General features: G+C 30.8%; 3 protein-coding genes across 5 annotated transcripts; all 3 read right to left on the bottom strand.

Annotated features, from left to right (window-relative positions):
* Positions 1-86: 86 nt before the first annotated feature.
* On the bottom strand, positions 87-9,120 carry LOC114412685 (UDP-N-acetylglucosamine diphosphorylase 1-like). Of its 2 annotated transcripts, XM_028376678.1 has the most exons (15): positions 8,745-9,120; positions 8,508-8,562; positions 8,229-8,380; positions 5,981-6,020; positions 4,656-4,748; positions 4,470-4,582; positions 4,311-4,385; positions 3,305-3,344; positions 3,085-3,167; positions 2,908-2,985; positions 2,407-2,550; positions 1,560-1,627; positions 1,017-1,131; positions 646-802; positions 87-453 (listed from the first exon to the last, which is right to left on the bottom strand). In XM_028376678.1, the coding sequence occupies exons 1-15, from the start codon at positions 8,904-8,906 to the stop codon at positions 356-358; spliced, it is 1,473 nt and encodes a 490-aa protein (XP_028232479.1). In that variant the 5' UTR covers positions 8,907-9,120; the 3' UTR covers positions 87-355. The 2 variants fall into 2 exon arrangements, with proteins under 2 accessions (XP_028232479.1, XP_028232480.1); XM_028376679.1 differs by lacking the exons at positions 3,085-3,167; positions 3,305-3,344.
* A 2,051-nt stretch (positions 9,121-11,171) lies between these two features.
* On the bottom strand, positions 11,172-15,956 carry LOC114412686 (SAL1 phosphatase-like). 2 transcript variants are annotated; one of them, XM_028376681.1, is made up of 8 exons: positions 15,714-15,956; positions 15,356-15,431; positions 14,122-14,195; positions 13,823-14,028; positions 12,773-12,983; positions 12,585-12,683; positions 12,312-12,465; positions 11,172-11,628 (listed from the first exon to the last, which is right to left on the bottom strand). In XM_028376681.1, the coding sequence occupies exons 1-8, from the start codon at positions 15,909-15,911 to the stop codon at positions 11,465-11,467; spliced, it is 1,182 nt and encodes a 393-aa protein (XP_028232482.1). In that variant the 5' UTR covers positions 15,912-15,956; the 3' UTR covers positions 11,172-11,464. The 2 variants fall into 2 exon arrangements, with proteins under 2 accessions (XP_028232482.1, XP_028232481.1); XM_028376680.1 differs by having other exon boundaries at positions 12,582-12,683.
* A 4,127-nt stretch (positions 15,957-20,083) lies between these two features.
* On the bottom strand, positions 20,084-25,321 carry LOC114411529. The gene is made up of 4 exons (XM_028375178.1): positions 25,054-25,321; positions 22,632-22,706; positions 21,845-21,985; positions 20,084-20,696 (listed from the first exon to the last, which is right to left on the bottom strand). Exons 1-4 carry the CDS (start codon positions 25,258-25,260, stop codon positions 20,517-20,519), a joined length of 603 nt encoding a protein of 200 aa, XP_028230979.1. The 5' UTR covers positions 25,261-25,321; the 3' UTR covers positions 20,084-20,516.
* Positions 25,322-26,172: the final 851 nt, after the last annotated feature.

The raw sequence follows: 26,172 nt of genomic DNA on the forward strand, positions 1-26,172 counted from the left end.
CACCTCTACTTCCCCAACTACCTCAAATAAAGGGTGAAATTACAATAGAAAAAATTATGGACCATGGCGCTAATTAATTTGTTAAATAGGTAAGGAAAAAGGAAAATGGGGCGATATATTGGAGTCTGCATGGGCAAATAAATGCTCAGTAAAATTATGATACATGTACATTCCTCAGCAACACTAAAACAAATCAGTGGCCAAAAAAGAAAAACCAAAAACCAAAAGCCAATCAGAAACAGATTGGAGAAGATAATATACATTGATACATGTGAATCATGGGATACACAAATTAATCTGGCAACATGTATGGGACTGAGATCTCCCTCAAAAAAGCTGCAGAAACAGGGTGGAACTAAAATGAGATCTCACAAGGTGCATGAAATGTTCTTCCTCGACATATAGGTTCCAGGTTTTCACCAGCATACGAACAGAGTGGTGACACTTCAACACCTGAATAAGGGCAGGGACATTTCATGAAAAGAAAAAGAGTTAGATAAGACCATCATTTTTCTAACAAAAAATATACTATCTCTCCATCTATTTATGTCACATATTCTCTCCATGTGTGTATACATATGTCTGGGTAAGAGTCCGGCCGCAACTATATTTCTTCTCCTTGGAAATAAAGAGTAAATAACCTACCTGTTGCATATAAGGGCACTGAATGTGTTAAGAAGCCACCTGCAGCAACTACCCAACGAGTATGGAGTCGAAGAACAAGTAGTTTCGCACTGTCTGGAGTGTCAACATTGGATCCATTTGCATTTTTCACTGGTGCAAATTCCTCCTCCCGTAACACCTGAAAATGGATGCATAAAATATGCAATAATAAGAGTAGCTCACTTTTGCTCTTTATTAGGGACTCAAGAGATCACAAATTAATGATCAAGTGTTGACTGTTTCCAAATTAGGAGACTAAGAAAATCACTTTAAAATTTGAGGGACCTAAAGCAAACTTGGTCCAAATTTGGAGGACCAAAAAGATATTTAATACAATTTAGAATTATATTCACCTCAAAAAGTGCAGTTGTAGGAGCATATGGAAATGCATCAAATATAAACTGTTCAAGTTTTAATCCCATTGTATATCCATGTATGGAAGGTATTTTCTTCTCTGCAAGATGATAACTGCATATAAAATCAATCCACAGATCAATATTCATAAAACAGCTAAAAGATTGCAGATTATATGATACAAATAAGTCCAAAGTGGTATCAACACCCTTTTTGACTTCATAGAGAATTAAACCTCATTAATTATCAACTACTGATAAATCAGGCCTCAGAAGAATAGTGATTAATTTTCCTGAGTAATCCATGCGATTTGATTAAACTAGTGAAGTGGATGATCTTTTCTCTACCATCAAATTGGTACCACAGCAATGTAACATTTTTAATTCGATATGGTATATGACGGTATACATTAAGACTACAAGGCTGCATGTCTAGCAATAAGTAAATGTCTTCACAGTTGGAATTCAGAAAACAATAAGAAGCAAGATGGAGGATGAATAATGGGGGCAGGGAGGTTGGAGTGAAGAAGGCAACACACATACATGCTGTCTTTTTCAAGGCCATTTGCCACTTGATTCAGAAAATCCAGAGTGAACATGTGTAAGCAGACCTGAAATCACAAGGTTAATAATGAAGCATGAGTAACAAGCCACTATGATGGCAACCACATGGATGCATAAGAAAGAAGACCTGAAGGAGTAATTATATCTTTCTGAAATATTTTAATACAGAACCTGAAAGCATAAGGTATATAAGATAGTAAGAAACAAAACTGGATGATAATTTTCATCATCGAAACACTCCCATAGTCTCTAACGGTGTATGCCTATTTGGTAAGAGATAATATATGATCATATCAAAGAGCAAAAGCTCCTGTCTGAATCTCACCAAGCCATTATCAAAATTTGATACTTTTGGTTTCCACTTAGTTAGGAAGTGTAGTGATTGGGCCAGGGAGTAGATGTAGTTAGTAGGAACAGTTAGGCAGTTGAAGATGTAGAGGTAGGGAATGAGCTGAAACAGTAGAAGGTATAGAGGAGTGGGCATTCTGACATTACCATTAGGGATCTGAGCATTAGCTTTCTTGGAAAAAGGAAAAACCCTTTGTGAAGGGAAACCTTTGGAAATAAACACAGCGAAAGTATTCTCTCTTCCTTTCTTTTCTCTTTTTTTCTCATCTCTTTTTTACTGAAACCTCAACTCATTTCTAGGTTCCTAACATGTAGGGCAAGAACTCTTCAGCCCCTAGCTTTCCATTCTAGAAGATCATAACCAAATTTCAAGGGCAATGATCCTCAAAGCTTATGGCAAACTGAGTGCAGAGAGGAGAAACAATGAGATTATATATAGGAAGAATAATGAGATTATATATAGGAAGAATAGACTAACATTACTCCAACAAAAACGAAGACGGCCAGTTGCTTGATTGACTGCAGAAGCTAGTGACTGGTCCAACTCACTGTATTCCACTACGGTAAGAGGACCACCTTTACCTCGTCTTACAAACACACCAACCTTTTCTTGTGGATATGCCTGTCATATAATGAAAAAATTTAATATGCATATAATATGCAAACAAAATTAATTGAATTATTATTTTTATAAAAAAAAAACTACTTATCATATGCCTCGTGCAATTTTCATAAATTACTGATTCTGAATATTACCAACGAGATATAGAACTCTAAACATATTAGAATTGAACTATACCATAGGTATATATATTTAATGCATGCCTCCACTCTTTTCCTAGGCTATCATTTCTTAAACAGATTGGTTTTATTTCTCCGCACAGAGATGGCAAACATAAGCAATAAATAACTTGACCTCTCAAATTCAGAAATTATTCTACAGATTACCTCAATATGAATTACTTAATTGATCTGTTACCTTGCGGACAACTTTTGCAGCAGCAGCAACACCTTTATCAATGAAGTAACCTAAAAAAGTTGGATCGGCAACTCGAACCTGTTTCACAAATCCTAATCAATATTTCTTTAAATAAGAAGTGATAACTGACAAGGAAAACTGATTGAGAGATAAATAGGAAGCAAGAAAATAAATTACTAGTGCATTGTCAACTCCATAGCAATCAATATACTTAATTCCTTTTGAGGCCATATCCTCCAATAATTTGGTAGATTTCAGAGCTGAATAAAAAAAAGATTCCAATATATTTAATTTTGACTAACCAATATGTAAATTGTAATTGAAAAATGCAGTCTATGTCAGCATTTCAAACTGGAATATGAAAAAAGAACTCGTGTATATAAACCCCACAAGGTACCTGAATACACTCCACCATTCCCATCAGGAGCCTTTGCTACCTGGCTTTAAAAGTTTCAAATATTAAACCACCAGACATGTAACCAAAAAATAAAATAAAAACACAATTCAAAATAGGGTCATAAAAAATAAGAGCTAGAGTTCAAAAGTAGCAAGATAGAACTAAAATTAGATAAGTAAAACAAAACCAAAAGTTGTGAAAAAGAATCGTCCCTTCATGTTTTCATTCCCTAATTAGATACTTTAACATTTCACTGACCTTGAAATTTTGAAAAAGGATGAGTGAGAAAATAAAGGCTTTTTTTTAATAGTTTAGTCTTCTATTAATTTTGTTACTTAAATGTCTTAATCATTGGCATATGTTAAAATTTTAAAAATGTCATGCCATAAGGAGCCCTGAGTACTCCCTAACTATTTCAACATATTGGTGAATAAATTTGTCTTTCCAACTAGCAATCCTCAATTTTAAATAGTCTGTCATTTGACACCAAATTATTTACACAATTCAGCACAAAGAGAAGGATCCAGCTCCTCTAAAATGAGAAAATGCAGACTTGTCAATAAGCTTAATGAAAATTGTTCAAGGAATAGATTCAAGACCTATAAATAGGACAAAACTTGAGGCAATGCATATACAGCATTTTAAATTTGAGCTTGAAAAATGTTGTAACTCAATCCGACCTCCCTATGGCCATATTGCACAGGAACTCCAAGTTTTTATTAATATGTATATCCCCAGGATTTATTTTACAAGACACTTCATCTAGAAAAATTGGCACACACCAAGGTGCAGCAGCAGTCAAATTCAAATTTTGAATACTTAAAAAGATGCAGCAATTGTTCCAATTTATGACATGATCAAATAAATAAACCGTTTATCAACAATAATAGGTTGAATGCTAAGTTCTTGGTACCCTCATTTTTCTATGTTTTTAGTTTACATAAATTTAAGAAAGCAAAAAAGAGAAGAAAATATATTTACAGCTCAGTAAAGAATGAGAGTATACCCTGTATGGAGTCTCCATAATAAATCTACCATCCTTGGAAACACAAGGGATTGTTCCTTGCTGGAAAAAGGTAACCTATATCAAAGAGGTGAGTCCATGGTAAGTAAACAATAGTAAAACGAGTACTAATAGTACATGAAAAAGATTTAGACATCTTACCTGTTCTGCCTCGAGACCAAAAAATTTATGACTTTCAAAGAATTTGCGTGTTGCCTCATCAGTGAATGGACTGGTCATGATGTACCAGTGTATTTGCACTGAAGAAGCAGAATCTGCAATACATAAACTGATGAGGATGTAACCGAATAATGCAAGAAAAACTGAACCAAGACAAATGAAACTTACTCTCATTTGTAGCTTGAGCAGCTAGTCTCTGTGCACACAAAATCCTCTCAGCTTGAAGTTGAAAAAGTGATTTTCCAGATGGAAGTCCAATATCTAAAATATAATATAATATAATAATACAATAAAAAAGATGTATTTCATGATTTACCCTCAAAGCACATTAAAATGACAAAAATACCACAACTTACTTAGACATAAATACAATAGTTAATGGGAAAATAAATAAAGGAAAGCTTATAAAAAATGTGGACTGCAGCTACTTTGATACAATTAGGAGTCGAGCTTGGCAGGAATTTTGGCAAGATAAAAGGGGATCGGAAGTTGAGAAGATAGGAAATGCACTCAGAATTCCTATTTATACCCAGTAAAAAAGTTAGTAATCCCGGAATCAGAAATTATTAGATACCTTCTACTTTACATGTAAATATCAACTTGCTTGTAACCCATCCATGCTCAACATTCAACAACTGCCTTTCTGCTATCCATGCCAAATATATTTTGCATTCTTTCTTACCAGAAGGATTTTAACTAAAGAATCTATATATAAATAGAAGCTTCCTGGCTTTCATTTCATCCGAAGAAGTTTATTATCTTCCCAAACTTGTTTGTCTAAAGGAAGTTTCTACAATTGGTTCTAATTAGAATGATTTACCATGAAATATAAGGCTGAGTACATCAATATGTAGTGTGTATATTATAAACATCATTAAAAGTCACAACAAATGAAAAATGAACTGAAAGAAAAGACAAATAGGGAACCATTGGTACAATGATTTTAACATTATATGGAATTTTATAAATTTCCCGGTCCAACAATATTGTTATAGCTATAAACTGATAGGAAACTTCCCTATAGTGAAGAGTTGAAGAGGATAAAGGCCAATCGATAGATCAACTGATCAAGTTTGTAATATGCCTAAAACTTGGAAGGTTTACATTAGGAAGAGAAAAGGAACATGAGAAGGGAACCAGGGATGGGAAGGGATGTGAGGTACAATGGGGTGAGTTGGCAAAGTTAGTTATAGAGGGATGGGAAGAGAGACAACGGGGGAGAGAGAATATATTTTGGGTAAATTTCAGCCTCTGTAGCTTGGACTCTCAACTACAGAAACTGCGAACTTTCTTATATTTTATTCCCATTTTTTCTACTTGTTTTCCCTACTTATCCAAAAGATATATACTGTTTGTGTGGAATCTCTTATACATATATAAAAGAAGCATTTCAGTAGCATTGTGCCTCTGTTTCTATCAAACTGGTCCAACACGCCAACTAAAGAAATTTGAGCTTCAATAATTTGCTTTCAATATCAAGTGAGAATACTCACTGAAACATCCTTTTGGATCTGAACTTCCAAGTCGAGTCCCCTGCATTTAAAGTTTTGGGACATTCTTAAGTCAGCCAAACAGATAGAGTGATAGACAATTTGAAATTTAACCGTAAAGAATGAAGACTGAATACTACTTAAAAAAGGTCCAGGTGCATCAGGTCCACTAAAAATATAATAGTGATACATAACTAATATTCTGAGGCTGAACACAGTAAGCATCAAAAGAAATCACGGCAAAAAGATTCTTTCCTCTCATATATCATTTGTAAGTTGTAACATCTTTCACGATACAAGTAAATGTTTCTCCAGATTTACTGAAGGTGCTTGAAAGTCATTCACAGTAAATGTTCAGTGTAAAAATTACCAAGAAGATTTTGATTGAATTATCAAGAAAACCATAAGATAATTCATCGGGCTAACATTTCCAGACTTCATGCTGCAATAAGTATTGAGGAAAAAAACAAACAAATCCATAATTTCTAAAATTGAAGATGAACTAAGAATTGGATCAGCATTGAACTCTTATGCAAATGCATAACCATCACCAAAATTAGTCACATTTTTATAGCAAAAAATAATACTTTGTTCGTGATATTATACTTAGTCTCATGATTAGACAAACAATGCCAACTAAGAAGCAGAAAAAGGAGTCTTTCAAATTTGCTAGTGCAGGTGGTTTTTCAAGCCTTCAAGTTAAATGATCTGTTATATATTAATAAAAAACAACATTTTATTCAAACACATTTTTTTAACACATTGCTATTGATTTTATTTCATGCGGGTATCATTAAAAAATCACACTCTCTTTTTAATGGAACTCATGCTAAATTCATCTAATAATAGGGTGTTGAAAATAATGATACTAGTATTTCTTAAAATAGAAGTAGTCAATACACATCAAGATAATATTTAGAAATTGGTATAGTCTTTAATCTTTTTACATTGTTATAGATGGTATTTAGAAATTAATTTAATGAATAAAATTTATTTTAATGGTAACGTAAAAAGTATAAATATTCACAATTTTCATTTTAAAAATCATTGTTATAATTATATTTTATTGACAATTTACAAATACTGTTATATTTAATGTTGATTGACGAAATTTAAATATTTATTAAATAAATTAAGAAAAGTAAAATTAAATTTTAATTGAGTAATTAAAAAAAACATTGATTTTATTAGATTTAATATGAGACAAGGTTTCATGAAAAAGAGAAAAAAAATGAATAATTCTCAGGACGCATGCACATAAAATAAAAAAAGAAATACACATTTCATGAAAAAAAAAGGGAGTATGATATCACTTTATAAGAATAAAAAATGAGGCATCAAATTTAATAATAGCCAATAGGAATAGATAAATAATAACAATATCAACAGAAATGATTGGGTTCATGTAAAAGTTACTAACAATTAATAATATCTGAATATTTAGGCTGTATTTTAATAAGATGAGCATTTAGAAATTCCATTAGTTATTCGAGCTATGAGGCTACGTCACAAATAAACTAATAAAGAAATATTAAAAATCAGGAATTATTTTTTCTTTTAAAATAGGGAAAAACATTAGAGTTTTAATAAGCGGAAGTATCATGTTTTAATGTTGATGCCGCTAACCATATGCTATGTATTCATTTTGACGGAATCCGATGAGATGAGAGACACGAGGGCAACCCCATAACATAAAGCAACTTTATTGTGCTTAATGATTACAATAAACCAAGTTAAAGCCACTGCTTTTTACACCCTAAGAAATCAATTATACACCATAACACATCAAAGCAGATTAGTAAAGTTAAAAAAGAATAAACAAAAGAGCATCCGCTCTTACTACACTATCAACCTTTGCAGCCAATGATGTTGCTTTTTAGGGACAATCAAAACGGAAGACCCCCGAATTCTACATTTCTACTTTGTCTCAAACGGAGAAGGTTCACCAAAAGGGTAGGCATTATAACAAAATAATTCTAATAGAAAAAGAGAAATCATACTACTTGTTATCTTTATTATCATAGTCATCACATCAATAATGCACTCTCGGTGTAATAAAGTTAGCATAAAACATAACTGAAAGACACCATTACGGCATGCATTCAAAGATTCTTAACACATGTCGCTGGCATCAAACAATATTGAAATAACACATCATTATTATCATTCATCATCTTCTAATCACTAAATTTCTTTTTTAAAAAACAAAAAAGAATATGTATATGTTCATCAAAAACAGATTAAAATATACCTGGCCACCTGATAAAAGCAACACAGCTAATTTGCCATCAGAAATGGCCTTCAATCCCATTTTCCACCATCTCTCTCGATCCTCTTGGCTTCTCTCCTCCACCGTCGACACACTGCTCTCCGGCACAGGCTCAATGGCCGCCGCCGGCAGTCCTGAAAGCAATCGCAATTTAGTTACACGCGGCAAAACACGCAATCGTTAATCAACATACATGCACGTAAAGAGAAGAATTCGATTCGATCAATTAACAAACACGTAATCACTAATTAACATCCAGACCTTGAGATCGCAGCGAGCACCGAATAATCCGGTCAATTCTCGAAAGATCTAAACTCTGCAACATGCAACAGATTAATTAAACAAAACAGAAACAAAAATCACGCAATAAGGAGGTCAAAACGATCCGAAATTGGAAAATGAGACGAATACGATTCGCAAATCTGAAGTTCCGAACTCGAATCGGAGGCGAATTTGGAGGAGAAGAGAGGGAATTGGATAGGAAGGAATAAAACTTACCTCAATGTCCTTGATGAGAAACTCGCGTTCCTCGTAAGAGAGCTCGTACCAGAGGGCGAAAGCGTCTTCTTGACCGTAGTCTTTCAGTCTCTCGAGGAGAGCTTGCGGCGGCGAAGAAACGGCGCCGTTGCCTTCGAATCCCACCGACGATGGCTCCCTCATTTTTTTGTCTCTCTCTTCGGTTTCGGTTTCGATTTCGATTTCAGATCTCGAAATTGTGAAGAGAGCGAGCGAGCGACTGAGTGAGGTTGAGTGTTGGTGTTAATGTATGGTTGGTTGGTTATGGAGACAGGGGAACAGTGGCGAGGAAGACAAGAATCAAATCGGTAACCACCCTCCTTCGGTCACTCTCACAATGACCTAAATACCCCTCCCTCTTTCACATCTGGATTATGCTGCCGTCATTATCAATTTCGCTGCTAATCTAGTAATTTCACTCACCAAACCAAAATATAAAAAATTAAAATTAAAAAAAGTTTGGAGAAATTTGTCTTTTTTTTTCTTTCTTCAATAGCACTTTACTAAAGTGATTCTTAAGTCAAGATTTGTCACATTCATTAAACCCAAAGTGAACCTAACATATGATATTCTTACACCCAGGGCATCTTGTAACAGATTAGCCAAACAAGAAATTATTTGTTGTTATTAAGGGTACATGTAATTATTTTATCACATCATCTAAACCATTAATATATTTTAAGAATAATATAATGATAAAGTACATTTATATTACATGTTCATATAATTTCACATCAATAATATATATAAATTAAACTTTCGAAGTCTTAAATTTTTTATTAACGTTGACATATGTTTCTTGTTCTGATATTCATGAAGACCAATAGTACTTATCTTGCATATTCTTTTTTGGGGAGGTGTTCTATGACAAACAGATTCTCCTAACTACCAAATAATCATTTCCATTTAGCTGGTTGAAGTCACGAACAGTCACCCAAAATATTTAGAATTCAAGTATCCACCACCACCAAAGTCCACAAGGACACATTTTATTTGTTAAGATAAGATTGATTGGGAAAGACCTAAAGTTGATAATTTTTGTTTAAGCAAGCACATTTCAATAATTTAATTTTGACAGATTACCATAACACACCCAACCGACTATAGCATATTAGAATGGAAAGCAACAGCTTCGAGTTAGGTAAGAGCATATGTCAACTTAATATACACGGATATGCTCTTGATTCTATCAAATATCATAAACGTATCTTGTCATGTCATGAACCTCTCTGATGTGAAATTCCGATTACCCCCTCCACCCTCATATTCTCCTATCATTGCATATTTTCATATTTTTTACGTAGCACACGTAAGATACTCGTGTTGCACTGCTAAATCATAATTTAGTTATTAAATGAAAAACTGAAGAAAAAAAAATTGCACATCTAGAAATTTTACATGCATATAACATTGCAAACAATTCATGCATAGCAGAAAGTGACACACTGTGCATATATGCATAACATCGCAAAGACGCAAACAATTCATACATACATGTATTGCTGGGTATATGAGCTGTAGCATACAGAGTTTATTTAATCTGTAATTCGCACATGGGCTTTATTAAAAAAAGTTCATTTTAAAACTTAGGTTTCTTTAGTCCAGTCCATGTAACTTATAGAGTTTGTGTATGAGTAGAAAGTTGCAAAGGTATATTTGAGATAAATGTACGTTAAGAGAAATATCATCACCCTTATTTTTACTTTCAACTTATTTTTATCCATTGAATTTGTATAGAACCACGCACACCATATTTTTAACTTAAATCCAAACACACGGAATTAGCGGTTGTCATTTCACATGTTAATAAACGTAGGTTTCTGCAGTGCAAAAAATACGCAGGTTTCTTTCAGTTCAGTCCATGTAACTTATAGAATTAGCGGTTTTTATTTCACAGGTTAATGGGTTCACCTGTGAATCATTATGATTTTTTTTAAAAAAAAAAATAAACAATAATTTAATATTTGATTTATTTTATTCAAACTATTATGAACCATAAAATTCTCTTTGAATATCTAATATCATTGAATATCTGGAGGTCGAATTCAAGACTATATGTTAAACTGAAAATTTTGAATAACTGCACGCGGGTTGATTCATGATGTTTAGATCATGTTAAAGTATATTGGTGTAATATTATATTTGGTAAAGTAATTCAATTCCTTATGCATACATATATTACTTCCATTTCATTTATAAGTGTATTGCTAGCTCTCTCTCTCTCTATATATATATATATTTTTTGACAATTGCATGTTTCAAAGTTCATATTTTCTGCGAAACAAACTCAGATTTTGATATATGAGGTCACTACTTGCCATCCTTTCCTTATTATCCTGATATTCGATTACTAAATTTCAGGTTATTTTTGGATCAATATATATTGAAAATTTGAAATAACATCACCTCTGACAAGTTAATCTAGAAGAATTAATTATCAAACAAGTTTAAAATAAGATCTCTCATCTCTGTTTATTAATAGAAAAGGAGAGAAAAGGACAGGTATATAGAAGAAGAAAATAGCAGCTGCAAAAAACCAGAGCACAAATCTGCTGCTACAAAGGAAGTATCAGAGGAAGTCCCATCATTTGTTTAACTTCATCAGAATGAAATATAGCACAATTGAGGGGAAGGCCCCATATAACACGAGCCGACAACAACGTTAGCAAGCTCATTTGTAGAATCATTCGCTTAAATGGAAATCACAAGGATGATGCTTTCTCATTGAGTGCTTCTTTAACTGCTGTCAGAAGTGATGGCATCAATTTCTGGTTTGTAACAATAATACCAGATACAACATCAAGAAACTTTCCTTTTGAAAAGTCCAAAGGGTTCCCCGCAGCATCCATGGCAATACCTCCAGCTTCTACAGAAGTCCAGTTACATGTATAGAAGATTAGAAGCAGAAAGACACATTCACAACATCTAATCTATGCAGGAACCTATACATGTTAATTGTCTATAAAAGGCATAACTTTTGGCATGTTTCATTCTCAATTATGAGTACATATGCCCTTTAAAATAAGAAAGCAGTATATAACTCATCCATGAGAAGATAATATCATATCATTGTATTGACTCTTGAGGAGTTGTGTGGGCAAATAAATTGTAACCACTAAAATATATTCAATACCCCACTCCTCCCAACCAGCAAATATCCGGTATTCTTGTAGCACCTACTCCCTTACAACTATTTTTCTTTATTTAGCAGTTTTTTTTCTTGTTTTTATTTTAGAAACAAAAATTAAATTTAAGGAAAAACAACCATACATGTCAGATGTCTTACTTTGAAGAGAAAGGAGTATATAAAAAATTCAACCTCCATGTCCCCCAACCCAACCTTCCACAGGCAACAAAAAAAGTAGTGCATTCAATTTATGTTTTCATCCATTACACCAAACAAAGATCAATGCTAAAGAACATGATAATGACAAGTCAAACATAATCAGTGAGTTAAATATAACTATTCAGCAGCACCTTAAAATATGTGAAGACTGAAGAAACATCGTACAACAAAGGAAATAATTCATAATAATGAAAAATACACACCAGTCACAACAATGCTGCCAGCAGCATGATCCCATATTTTTTCACGGTATCCTCTGTGAGGGAAACGCAAATATATAGCCCCATCTCCTCTTGACAAAGCTCCATATTTTGCTTGGCTATCAATTCTGACTGGTGGTGCTTTGACACCAAGTTTCTGTTCATGAAGTAATAATGGTCAAGAAATGTCTGCAGATTAAATCTAAAAGAGCTAAATGAAAAACTAAAAAAATATATGAATAAGGAAAAATGTGTTAACTATAGAAACAGTACTACTTCTGCGATTGAGCTAGATAAGTCATGCAAGGAGTGTGCTGCTTCAAAAGATTCGAAAAATGATGCTTCCTCTGGATTATCAATATCACAGACATGCACCTGGATGATCATTTGGTCATAGGACAATTGTCAAGGACATTACCAAAAGTGTAAAGTTTCAAGTAAGACAACATTTTATAAGCACCAACCCTAGTTTGTGTAGAACCGCCCAGTGCTTGCATATATGTTCCATCACCAACTTTAGCAAAGAAGAGACAACCAACTTCATTTGAAGAAGAATGCTGCTGATTAGAGCCAATGGATGCCAGTGGAAGATTTGGACAAGCCAAGACACCCAATACAATTTTGCCTTCATGTAACAAAGCTAATGCTATAGCATATTGATCTCCTCTTACAAACCTATAATGTCCTCTCACAACCATGAGCTACTCAATGACACATACAAAATGATAGCACGGTGACCATGCAAGTGAAACAAAAACTATACTATAGACTGTAAATTAGGAAATTCAATATTTAATCAAATGTTTAATTATTTTGATGAGTATACTAGTATTTTATGTTATCAAATTTTTGTGGCTTCAAAAATATAGATTAACAATTTTCATTTAGCATGAAACAGATATTCCAATTTTCATAAACCTGAACTGCTCTAGACAAATTAAGGGCCTTTGCTTTGAGAAAACATTTTCTATTTTCATTTTATGTTTTCACTTGGTTTCCTGGTAGAAAATGAAAGCAGAAAATAATAAAAAATTGTTTTCCCTATTTACTGTACAAACCTTTGAAAATAAGAAATAAAATAAAAACAAGGTGACATTTTTTTTTAATTAAAAGTAAAAAAAAAATGAAAACAGAAAACGTTTCTCAAACCAAGTGGTCCTTTAGATAATCAATTTCACCATGCCTGTTAATAGATAATGTCTTTCAAAATTAAAAATCATCTTTATAGTTATATGTATGTTTGAAATGATAGTAAACGGATTTCAACCACTATTTTTGTCCTTACTTCCTAATCAAAATAAGATATTGAATGGCAACTGCAATCTTAGAAAATAATCAAGATTAATAATACTAGAAAAATTTCATGTATTTATGACACGAGATATTACAAACAACTTCATGCTGCAAGAAGATTCCAATTTTTTAGGAAGAGAAACTAATGAAACTTCAACACACAGAAGATAGAATTCATAGGATATTGAATTTTTTGAGAGAAAAAAAAAAAAGATACTCACCCTTTAGTACCATCTATCGGATCCAAAACCCAGTGCCGTCCAACTGAACCACCTTCAGATTTACCACTGTCGATGGCCACAAGCACATCATCTGTTGTTAAAGTAGAAAAGCTATTTGATCCTTCACTAGCAAGAGTATCATTGACAAGTTCTGTAATGCGATTCAGAGTATCCTGGCCACTTTCCTTACGAAGATCACCTGAATCCTAAAGTTTTAAAATTGGACTTTATACTCAAGCATGGAAAATAAAGCAGAGTTTTTGCATGTCCAAGAAATCTGTAAGAGTTTACAATTTCACCTCCTCGGCTACTAATGAAAATGATTCAGAAGGAAGTTCTCTCTCAAGTATAAAGCTGACCAATGCTTGTGAACCTGCAAACCACATGGAAGCAACACAATTTATACGAAGTGAATCAGCACTACAGTTAAACCTCAATGAATGAGTGTAACAACTAGAAAAATATAAATTGGAAAATTGTAGCAAAAAATGTAAATATTTTTTTTTTTACAAGTGACTCATATTATAGGCAATGAAGTACGAGCTCAAAATTTACATTATCTTACAAAACAAAAACAAAAAAAGACTTTCCAGAAGCAATTCAAATTGCTACTTTACAAAGGAAATAGGGAACATCCACTTTTTATTGGGGAGGTGGTAGAAAAAGGAATATCCACTAATACGCATGATGACTAGTTTATTATGCTCAAGAGAAATTTGCCCCAAGAACTTGCTGGCTGAGCTAAATGTAATTAGGTCCTGTTTTCGTATTTACAAAACAAATAAAAAATGGGGACACATTGCAGAACAATACAAAGTATGATAGTAATAAATAAATTAGTGAGGGAAGGCGGACAAAGCATTTGGTATAGTTGCATGTTATAACATAGAACTAGAAGTGGAAGGTCTTTCCTCATCTCTGTCCTGTAAGACAAAATGCTTTATACAAGCCAACCTTGGCTTATACATAGTAAACCATCAAACACAATTTACAACAATAGGCTTATACTAGCTAATCATCAGAATTTTTCAACTAAAAGAGATTTTCAATATGGTTTAAAACTAGTACTAGTATGCTAGGACTTATGAATAATTGGTACAGAGATTGTATTTATAACAATATTATTAAAGAACAACTCTCCTAAAATCTTAAGCCTTACTCTCATTGAAGGAATGCAATAGATTTCAAACTACAATGATAGTGTAAACTGTTAAAATTTGTTGGCTCATTCTTGTTAACTGAATTCGTCAAATATTAATGGAACGCATCATCTACAATTTAAAATTCAAGAATGTGAAACATCATAGGACTGGACTTCATCTGCACTATACAATGAGGAAGAGGAACATGAATTTCTTCAAAGGAGTGAAAGGACTGGAACAACAAAGTACCTTGAAATTAAAGTATGACTCTTTTGATAGCATATGTCAAGCTAATAAACTAAAAACATGCCGGAAATGTTGTGATCAGATCAGAAACCCTGCATTATTCATCAAAATATAACATGGCAAGTATTTGAAAAGATAACTCAACCATAATCAGCCACTGTGACAGGACTTTTGTCTGACTTTGAGTGCACATCGGATTGCAGAAGAGCCTTCTGAACTTTCTGCACAAACCACACAACGAAGAATCAATCAGTACCCATAAGCATTTTTTTCTTCATTCAATTCTTCAGGCATTGATCGTTGCAGCACTTAGAAAAAAAGAAAAAAAATATAAAAATCAGCAATTCGAATAATTTTAATAACCGGGTTATGGAATTGCGCAAAAACTAGTCTAAAATTTCAACATAACACATCGCAGACCCACATGCAAAATAAAGGGGTTTTCTAAAAATAAAATAAAAAAAATTATGGTAGCAATTGAGATGAGAAAGGGGAAGGGGTGCCTGGCAGAGACGAGCAGCGAGAGTGACTGCTTTCTTTGCAGCGGCGAGTTCCTTCTCGTAAGGCATTGAAGAAACGATTAGTGTTAGTGGCGACGAACGAAAACAGCTTCTCCTTGTTGATAGGGTGGGTTCCAACAATTTCCAATCACTTCTCACACTTATAGCTCTTGCTCTCCACCAAAGTCTTGGAGTGCCCATTTTTTTCCTTACTCTCTTATTATTATTAATTCTGAATTATTTGCTACACTACCCTTCCCACTAGAGCCATGACCTGTGGGCATCTATTACGGGTTAGAGGTGGGTCGAGCAATTTTTTAGTCTACCCACCTAATTCGTGGGTTAGGTGAGTTCAACCTGTGGATTGGTGGGTCAGTTCGTCAATCCACTAAATTTAAATAATGTATTATTTTATTTTATTATTATTATAAATTTATAATTGTTAAGAAATTAAATTTTTATTTTGTATCTAGCAACCCAATTGGCAATTTACATTAGAACAAGACCAAACAATAACAAAGCCCGATTGTTAATGGTCCGCACGCAACTCAAATACACAGAGCCTTAAAAATATAATTTCTTAATATTTTATTGGTATTTAATATTATTTAATATATATATTAATAAATTTATCTTTTTCTAAATATTTAGTATCATATTAAATATAATTACATTAAAATTGAGTAAAAAATTTAATTATATTTTTAATTAAGCAGGTATAATCTTCAACCATGTTTAAATCTATTGAAAATTTCCATAATTTGCTCGTTATGTGTATGAATTAAAAAGAAAATAGTAAATATAAATTTATAATTATTTAAATTTAAATTCATTAAACTTTTGCATTATAAAATATTTATAAAATAAATTTTTTATTATTTTATAATTTATTATAAATAATTCATTATAAAAAAAATTTGTAAGTATTATGAATATCTTTTAAAATTAAACATATTGATGATCAATCTTTTCATGGGATTATCATCATAAAATACAATATATCAAATATTATGATTTATTAAAGTAACTTATCATATATTTTCTTATAACTTGTATATTTCATATTTATTAATATTTAAATAAATAAAAAGATTAAAATATAAAATAATTAACTTAACTTTGAAATCATCAAAGATATGAGTATAGTTTTATAGTATATAATCATAATAATTGTTCTTAAAATAATTATAACAATAATATGAGTAAATTTTACATTTATATAATTTCTCACTCACATAATCAATATGAAATAATGGGTAAAAGCATAACAATAATTGTTCTTGAAATAATCATAACAATAATGTGTGTTATTTTATTTATTTGACTTATTAATGATATTATTTATTTTTTTTGTCATTGTAGATGAAATTAATGGTGATGTTGAAAAAAGAAGAAGAAGTTGTTTTGGATTTCACAGATTCTAATGTTTAATTTCATTAGTTTAGAAGTTTATTTTTGATAATATTTAAATTTCAATTATCTTAATGTTGAATGTTTATTTTGAAGACTTCAATCACTTTAATATTAAATGTTTGAATTTGATTTTATTTGGTTTTTATATTGGATTTTATTTTAAGTTGTTTGAAATAATTTTATTTTTTTTACAAAAAAAAAAGGCAGAAAAGTGGGTCAGCCCGCATAACCCACCAATCCGTGATGGGTCGGGCCTGACTGGCATTTTGTTAGTCCACACAAAAGTGGATCGAACTGAACTAACTCACTTTTAGCTCAACCCGTTGTGGACCAATCCACGTAACCCAGACTGACCCGTTTTGAGAGCTCTACTTGTTTCCACCACTGTTTTGAATCCTCGCATAATTATTGAGAATGCCAACATGTCTCTTGCTTCTTTAACTAAAGTTTCCAGTTTAAATTTATTGAATGAAAAAAAAAATATAATTAGAACGTGGAACTCCGCTGAAGGCATAGTCAGCTAGATAAGGTTCATCCGCGGATCAGTGAAGGTGTTGAATTTTTCTTACCTATATATATATATATATATATATATATATATATACATATATACATTTAGTTCCGGAAAATATAAAATATTGCCACACTAGTCTTTTAAAGTAAAAAAAAAAAATGTTAATGTGGTCACTTTAATCCATAAATTTAACTATTTATTATCATTTAGTTTTAAAAATATATTAATATTATCACTGGTTACAAAAGTTTTTGAATTTTAAACTAAAAAAGTGACAAATTACACTTTAAATTAATCTGATTTAGTTGTATTATTTTTTTTTAACTAAAACGACAATATCTCACACTTTGAATGACCACATTGGTTATTTATTATAATTTTACCCTAATAAAAAAATTGTAAGTAATATATTTATGATTGACTGAAATTTATTAAAAATTATTCATTTCGATTAGACTAATTATTTATTTAATGATTATCTCACTTGATTTAGAAATAAGTTCTATAAAATTGTTGATTTTCAATCAATTTTAACTAATTCAAGAAAATTGTTAGAAAGAAAATACTAAAAAAAGTATCACTAACATTTTTTATATAAAACAAAAGGTTTTCTTTCTTTTTTTTTACTTAGGTGTCAATTTCATATTTTTTTATATACAAATTAATTTATTAATGAGTTAATTATTATTTTAGTCCCTAAATTTTGGTGCATGCTTTTAATAGTCATTGAAATCTAAAAAGTATTTTTTAGTGCTTGAATTTTGACAAATTACTTTTTCTAGCTCCTGCATAAATTACTTTTTTTTAACCACTAAAATTTACATTTTAAAACTGTGACACATAACTTATTTTAACTTGTTTGGATAAATTTCTATAGAACCAATTCTAGGAGAAGAAAATAAAAAAAATGAGATAAATTTTTCCTTAAGCTAAAATGAGTCAACCATTAGTTAATTTCTAGAAATTATCTCATATAATTTCTTTAAAAATGAGAATATATACATCTATAAATTAACTAATGAAAAAATTATCTTAACTAATCATAAAGAAATTCATCTCATTTTTTCTCTTATTTTCTTTTCATAAAAATATTTCTATCAAAATTTACTCAAACATACCCAAAGTATGGAAAGTATTTGGCTTTCATCTCATATATGACTGTGGCTTATTACTTGCCATAGCCACTCTCATTCCTTGGATCCGTTGCTAATGAAAAGAAGTGCAAATTAAACATGCACCAGCTCGTCTTGATTTTGATCTAGGTACTGAGCATATTGGATGGAGGACCATCTCACCAAATTACTTCTTTGTTATTAGCAGATGTACATGCTATACCTTTTACTATTTATTTTCGTAAAAAAAATATAAAGTTCTAACGTAGTAAGAATGGAATAACCAACAATTCAATAACCTAAGTCATTTTTTATAAGGAGACAATTCAAAATAAACATGATATAAGAGTAAATATTTAATTTTTTTTATGCCGAAATTGTAAGAATAAATATTTACCCTTCCAATGATGATAACCTTAAAAATATATCTTGTAAAAAAAGAAAACCATAAATCTTAATCATAGGTAAATATTTACATTATATGAGATGAAAATTTTGTCTGTAAAAACATGTATATATAAATTAAGAGATTAAATTACATTTTAATAAAAAATTCATATGAATGCATATTAGTATCTAAATTACAGAAATACTTGCTTAACATGAAAATATAAATTTTACTTAAAAAATATTTACATCTAAACTAAAAAAAAAATATTTATGTCTTATATTATTTATAAATCATATATTTATTTGTTGTAGATTCATAATGTAAAAAACCAATATGTAAAAAAAAACATGTAAAATCAAGTATATAATATATACATTTCAACCTTTAAAAAAAATGTACATTTCTTTTTTACATACCCCTGTACTGGCTATATATAATGCCCGAAAAAATCTGTCAGTCCTTTACGATATAATACAAGTACCTGTCTATGATTGTACTGGCAAACTCACAGAGATTCGCCCATAAATAAATTTGAGTGAATAGAACATGTTTAAGATTTTTTATATTATTATTTAATTATAAATTATTATATATGATAAGTTCTTTAAGTTTTATAATATTATTTTAAAAATCTAACTAATAATAATTTTTATTAACAGACAATATAATTTTAATTTTTATTAACAGACAATATAGTTCGGAGACATAATCTTGATCAAATCTAAATTTTTTTTATGAGTGATCAAGTCTATATGAATAGCCAAACTCTGTTTCTGAGTAATTGATAGATGCAGCTATATATAAATTTCAATCTTGATCACTAGTAGTTAAAATCCTTTTGATTGAGAATACCAACATGTGGAAAAGAAAAAGGTCACACAGTAAGAAAGGACAAGCTATAAAGTTCCTATTCATACAACAGTATATTTCATAAACACCACACACTAAAAATTTCCATTCCATCAAAGCAAAATTGGCGGCTTCAATAACCACCTTAGATGGTAATGAAAAATTCTTCAAATCAATACAAGCATAATATTTTTTTTCCGGTGTACAGCAATCACACTAAAATTAAAATCTATTATCTCCTACATATTATCCAAATCTTCCCATCACAATATCACTATGCCTACTCTAGTAGTTTGTTGTGTTGGAGATTAATACAGACACTGTAACTCAAGCACATAAACACATAGTGAGTGAGCACTATGCCTCAAATAAGATCCTCCAAAGGAAGATACTTGTGTGTAAGAGAGAGAGAGAGAGAAAATACACACTGCAAAGGTGACATAACTAAAACCTATAAACTCATTTATTAGGTCATAAGTCAATGTCAAATAATAAAATGTACCCATATTTATTTGTTCAACGTTTCGCTAGGAGAGTGGAGCTCTATGGGGAGCCCCCTTTCTCCTGCTTCCAAGAGAGAGGAAGAAGCCATTGGTCTTGTTGTTGTTGTTGTTGTTGGCAATGCTGCTACTGGTAGCCTCAGTATTCGAGCAGGAGGAAGTGGGGACAAATTGGGTATAGCAATCAACTCTTATTTGACCCTCCAACTGCAAAAATGTAAAATCAGATTCAATAATGCTTGACAAGCCTTGACCTTCACACTCACATACCATGTGATCAACCTGCTTTTACATAGTAATTTTTTATTGTGGGGGTACAATGTTAATTTTCATCTTCAAAGTATGTTTTTATGATAATGTTGATATGAAATAGTCTTTGTTTTTGTTGAGAGTAATGATTGCTTTTTGTCAAAGTATACACAATATAAATATTATTCTTCCAATAAGATATATTTCATATTTAAACATCAATCAAGATTTAAATTTTAGATCACTTGATTAATGAATATAAATTATTATTACTGTGTCAATTATTTTTGGTTAAAAAACATAGTGTTACAAAAATAAAGCTGCAACATTCCACCGTTATTTATTTGTCTGCCATCACATTTGAAATTTTCAAAGAAAACATACTAGCTAGTAGCTAATTAGTTCCGGCTTACTTAATTATTTAGTCCATATAGTTAGTTGGACAAAATGGTAGTGTATTAGTTCCTATGCTTAAAACCTCTACATTTCAATTCTTATGTAAGCAATTTTTTTATGCTTTAATCTAGTCTTTGTTATTGATTTTCTGACTGTAAACCTATCACAAAATTAAAACATAAGGATTAAAATGTATATAAAAAAATACTTATAATGGGGACAAAGTAGATTCTATATTAATTTTTCAATGTCTGTAAATAATATACAAGTGATACGTAGAGTAATTTAAAAAATATAATTATAAATATAAATTCAATTTATCTTTTTTTACAGATAGAAAATTCAATTTATCTTAAAAAGTGTTTTTTTTTTATTCTTGATAAATTTATGTAGTTGGGAACACAAAAGGTCGTCTTCTTGAACTAGAAAGTGACATCAATGCGTTTAAAGAATACTATATACTTTCCCAGTTTCTTAATAGACATAGTAATTAATTTTACTAAAAGAAGAAAGTTCCCTTTACGCCAATATTTTTCATATGGGCATCACAAAGGCACTTTTTAATTGATTAGCAAGAACATGCTATAAAACAAATCAAATGTTGACAAGGTTTAAAAACGTGGATCTTGACCAGTAATTTGTTTTTAAGAGTTAATAGCCAAATAAAAAAGTGAGTGAGAGAGAGAGAAACAGTGACATGAGACAAAAACCTTGCATGACAGAGAACAGAAGCGAAAGGGCTCCTGAAGAATCCTGTCACAAGTGCAGCAAGAATTGGCAGTGCCTTTGCATGACCTTGATTGTGGCCTCTGATTTAAGAATATCACTTTCGCACCGTTAATGGTATATGGCTGCCACCCATTCAAACGCATGTTAAACTCACTGTAATTAACTAATTCTTACTATTATTATATACAGTAATTATGATGATTACGTTTTCACTTTTACCAAATGGCATTCTGTTATTATTGCTCGAATTATTTTATTACTGTTTTTTCATCTTATATAAGATTGTTTTAATTAATTTATCAATAATTTATATTATTATTTTAAGATTATCTTTCATTTCTTTCTCCTCTTAATTATTTTTTACCTAATTAATTAGTATGACTTCCTCTATTCTCTCATCCAAATAAGAGGAAAATATAATTAATTAAAAATATTATAGAAAATAAATAATCAACATGCCAAACAATTAAAATAAAATTTTATAAAAAGAGACAAATAATAAAATTAAAAATTAGAAAAATACTAACAAAATCTATTTTCTATCCTAACAATTAGTGAACCTTCATTCAGGTAGTAGTAATATTTTTATTTTACTATATATAAACGGAGATAGTATTAATTAGAAACATAAAAGCAACATATATTTTCTATCCTAACAATTACTGAACCTTTATTCATGTAATAGTAGTAGTATTTTTATTTTATTTTTGGGGAGATAAACAAAAGTTTTTGTAATTTCTTGAAATTAGCTAGTAACGTTTGTCCGACCTGAATATTGGAACAATCGACGAGGTTTTCCAGATCACCCAATCGAACCACGTCATGGTAAACATACCTTCTCACCTGTACAAGAATGGCATCCAAAACCTCCGTTAGTGTATACCATTATTAGTCATATGTCTACTTGTTTAAGGATATCAAATTTAAATATATAATTTAGAAAGTGAGATTTTCATTCTTCTTTTTTTTAACTAGATATTTGTAATATTCTATTTCTTCTTATATTTACTGCAATTAACAAATTAAAAGAAACACGCCCAATCATATCAAATTATGCTCCTTTTATCTTTATATGTATAATTGATTTTCTTAATTATTTGTCTCTTTTAATCTTCCTTCTTTTATCTTTATTAATTAGTATGTTATAAATCTCATCTCCCATGGGTTGGGATTCTCTGTTGTGACATTTTCACTGCATGTGATCTTAGCCATTTAATTTATTTATAAAAATATATTATAAAGTTGTGCTAAAATATATGAATGGATGAGACGATAAAACTTTACTCTCTCTTGTTAATTTTTAGTGAAAAGTATCCATTTCTCATCTCCACACAAGTTTTGGAAACCAAATTCTAACTTCTTAGAATCATTTCTAACAAGTTTTTAAATTACTTTTGTGTATGACCATAAGAAATGAGGGAGTGTATGGACAATAGTAACTTTTTTTTATAATCATATTATTATTAGTATGAAATACCAATTAATCTTATTAATACTTAATCTTTGTCATTAATCATAAGATTCAAATTCAATTAAAGAATTTAAACTCAATTTGACTAGGAGACTTATTGCGGGGAACAGTATAATTTAAAAGAAATTTTGGGTTCCTATACAAATAATAATAAACTAAAGAGACACAACGTGAATTGGGAACCATTTGGTCAAACCTTTCGCTTTCCATGAAAGGAACAGCTGAGTAATCTTTGCAGGGGAAAATGGATAAAAAAAAAAAAAGATCTTCCATTCTTAAGAAAGAAACCAAAGCCAAAAAGTGAAAATCAAACCAGACATGGTGAACCCTTCTGGGAAACCATGTATAAGTGGAAACAACAAATACAACGAGACAATACAGGTGGTGACTTCAATTAATCAACAAGAAGGGCAGTGCCTTCAATTTCGGAAAACATTTAAAGAGAAACTGGAATTCTATGGGTAAAAAAAATTCTTTAACATAACATAACAAGTCTTGCAGACAGAATTAATCTATACTATTAATAAAAGAAATATCCACAAATTTTAGATAATTTTATATTTTTTCAGTTTTTAAACTTCTACTATTCTCCTTTGATAACTACTAACTAGTTAATTATTTTTTATTGTTTAACTTTTAAATCGTTTTTCCTTTTTCTTTTATTTTTATTTAAAATATGTATCTCCCGCTAGTAATTAATAAAAGAAGTTGAACCGAGAATTTCAATTTGGTAACTCCTTTTTAAAAAAGAAAATAAAAATGAAACATTATATTCCTGTTCGCACTCAGCCTCATTCATGGAAAATAAAATTTTAACGTAACAGCACTTGCTTTTCTCGTGGAAAAACAAAAGACATCGAGATCAAGCTCATGTTTAATTAATTGGAAATAAGTTAGCATTAGCAACATGATTAATCACGTGCAATGGTTAAAAATGTATAAAATAGAACTAATATCTCTGGTAAGATGTAGTGTGTGTTTGATTAACAATTAGAATATATAGGCTAAATGTATATTTCAATGAGACAAAATCTTGCTTTCTAATTTCATGTTTTGGAAACTGGAAAGTGTTGATTCTCCCTTATAGTAAACTGGTTTCCGAATTACACACCCTAAAAATTGATGTCGAACTTGCCTATAAGAGGATATCCAAAAACGCTGGAAATCATTAATATTATATAACCATTTGGTACAAAATTACTTTTAAATTCTATTAGAAATTTTGAAGCTGTGACAAATCCTCCAAAGTTGCATGTCAAGAAAACATAATCTCAAAGAAAATCGCAGAATGAGAATTTTGAGGGATCGACCATTTAAGATCCAAGGAAAATATCAAATATAGATGAATCGACGAATGTATAGCATGTTTGGATACTTACAAAAATTGATTCAGATGGGCCCAAAATCATGATGATAAGTTGAAAATAACCAACACATGCAAATCAACCAGCTAATGAGTAGAAAAATGACAAGGAAGAGGGTGACCAACAAATTTTTAAATTAGTCCATGAATTTGCAAATATCATTACATGATCATAATATGTGAAAATATATGGAAAGAATGCAATTAGCTGAATGAAAGGCAGACAAAAGAAAGGTATCAAAGAAAAGGTAGAAGAATGAATACTTTATATATATAGATGTGGGTATGTATACTTATAAAAGTGGAGTAGTATATGAATTGAATATATAGGAGGAATGGGTGGAATAGTGATATACCTGGAGAAGGGAATGGGAGCGGTGAGAAGGGAGGCAGTGGGGGCAGATGCTAAGGCAACAGTGCAAGCAAAAGACGTTCTTCTCGTTCTTCTTGTGATTCTGATGGACCCCACAACCACCAAAGAATGTCTCAGCCATAAGCCTCTCAAGCCATGCAGCAGGTTTCACACTCATGTCTCCTCCTGATGCTGCCTCACTGCAATTCATTGATCTTTGATCCCAAACCCTCTCTCTCTCTGCTCAGCCACTCTCAACTCTTAACACTTAACACTACCCATCAATTACCAATCCTCTATATACATGTTGTTTTAATTCAGTCAAGGATAGTAATTTTAAATTTGTGCCATGTCTCTTTTGGAGTACAACATAATATATATATATATATATATATATATATATATATATATATATATATATATATATATTCCTACCATCCTTCACTGTGTGTGGCTTAATTACTTGCCAATTTAAAATTTTAAATAGGTTCTCACTAGCATCAACAAAATTGACAAATGGGATCACAACAAGAAATTAGATGAGACTTTTAAGAACCGATAAATTAAATATTATATTATACTTTTGCATGAATTGAATCCGGTGATATCTACCTAATTTTCAGCCTTTCATTTTAATTTGAATGTGTTTTAGATGAACCATTATAAAATTGTTTTGTAATAAAATTGATTTTCAAGAAAAATTATTTATGTTGGGATGTTTTTGTCTTAAAAAAAAGATTGGAATAAAAATTAGGACTATGTTGGGTTGAAATAACGTAAAAGTTACTTTTTAGGTTTTATTACTTCTAGTCAAACTGAGGCAAGTTTTTTTTAATTATTTTAATTAGTTCTTTTAGCTCTTCGTTGATTGTCGTTTCAATTCTTGTTATAAAATCAAGTTCAAGAGCAGTTAAAATTAGTTATTGTTATTTCCACCATAAAATCAAACACACTCTATGTACAATGTTTGATTTCAATTATACAATGTGTTTATCCATGTCAAAGTAGAAGTGCAAATCGTGGAAGCTTCTATGTCTTTAACGAAATTAACGTGAAAATACAAGGTTATGCATATCTTACCTACAAATCCATGCATGTTATGAGTGCTTTCCAAAGCAATTTA

This window comes from Glycine soja, chromosome 5 (assembly GCF_004193775.1).
Source record: "Glycine soja cultivar W05 chromosome 5, ASM419377v2, whole genome shotgun sequence".
Lineage (NCBI taxonomy): Eukaryota > Viridiplantae > Streptophyta > Magnoliopsida > Fabales > Fabaceae > Glycine > Glycine soja.

Bases quoted from the DNA above. Each gene is read 5' to 3' on its own strand.
- LOC114412685 (XM_028376678.1), bottom strand. From the start codon at position 8,906: ATGAGGGAGCCATCGTCGGTGGGATTCGAAGGCAACGGCGCCGTTTCT. The intron at 6,021-8,228 runs GTATATTTTAAT...CTTTAAATGCAG, and splicing joins TGCTTTTATCAGGTGGCCAG to GGGACTCGACTTGGAAGTTC. The intron at 4,386-4,469 runs GTAAGATGTCTA...TCTTTGATATAG, and splicing joins TTGGTCTCGAGGCAGAACAG to GTTACCTTTTTCCAGCAAGG.
- LOC114412686 (XM_028376680.1), bottom strand. From the start codon at position 15,911: ATGGGCACTCCAAGACTTTGGTGGAGAGCAAGAGCTATAAGTGTGAGA. The intron at 14,196-15,355 runs GTTGAGTTATCT...TGTGGTTTGCAG, and splicing joins TGTCACAGTGGCTGATTATG to GTTCACAAGCATTGGTCAGC. The intron at 14,029-14,121 runs GTGAAATTGTAA...TTAAAACTTTAG, and splicing joins TTTCATTAGTAGCCGAGGAG to GATTCAGGTGATCTTCGTAA.
- LOC114411529 (XM_028375178.1), bottom strand. From the start codon at position 25,260: ATGAATTGCAGTGAGGCAGCATCAGGAGGAGACATGAGTGTGAAACCT. The intron at 22,707-25,053 runs GTATATCACTAT...ATTCTTGTACAG, and splicing joins GCTCCCATTCCCTTCTCCAG to GTGAGAAGGTATGTTTACCA. The intron at 20,697-21,844 runs GTTTTTGTCTCA...ACATTTTTGCAG, and splicing joins TCTGTTCTCTGTCATGCAAG to TTGGAGGGTCAAATAAGAGT.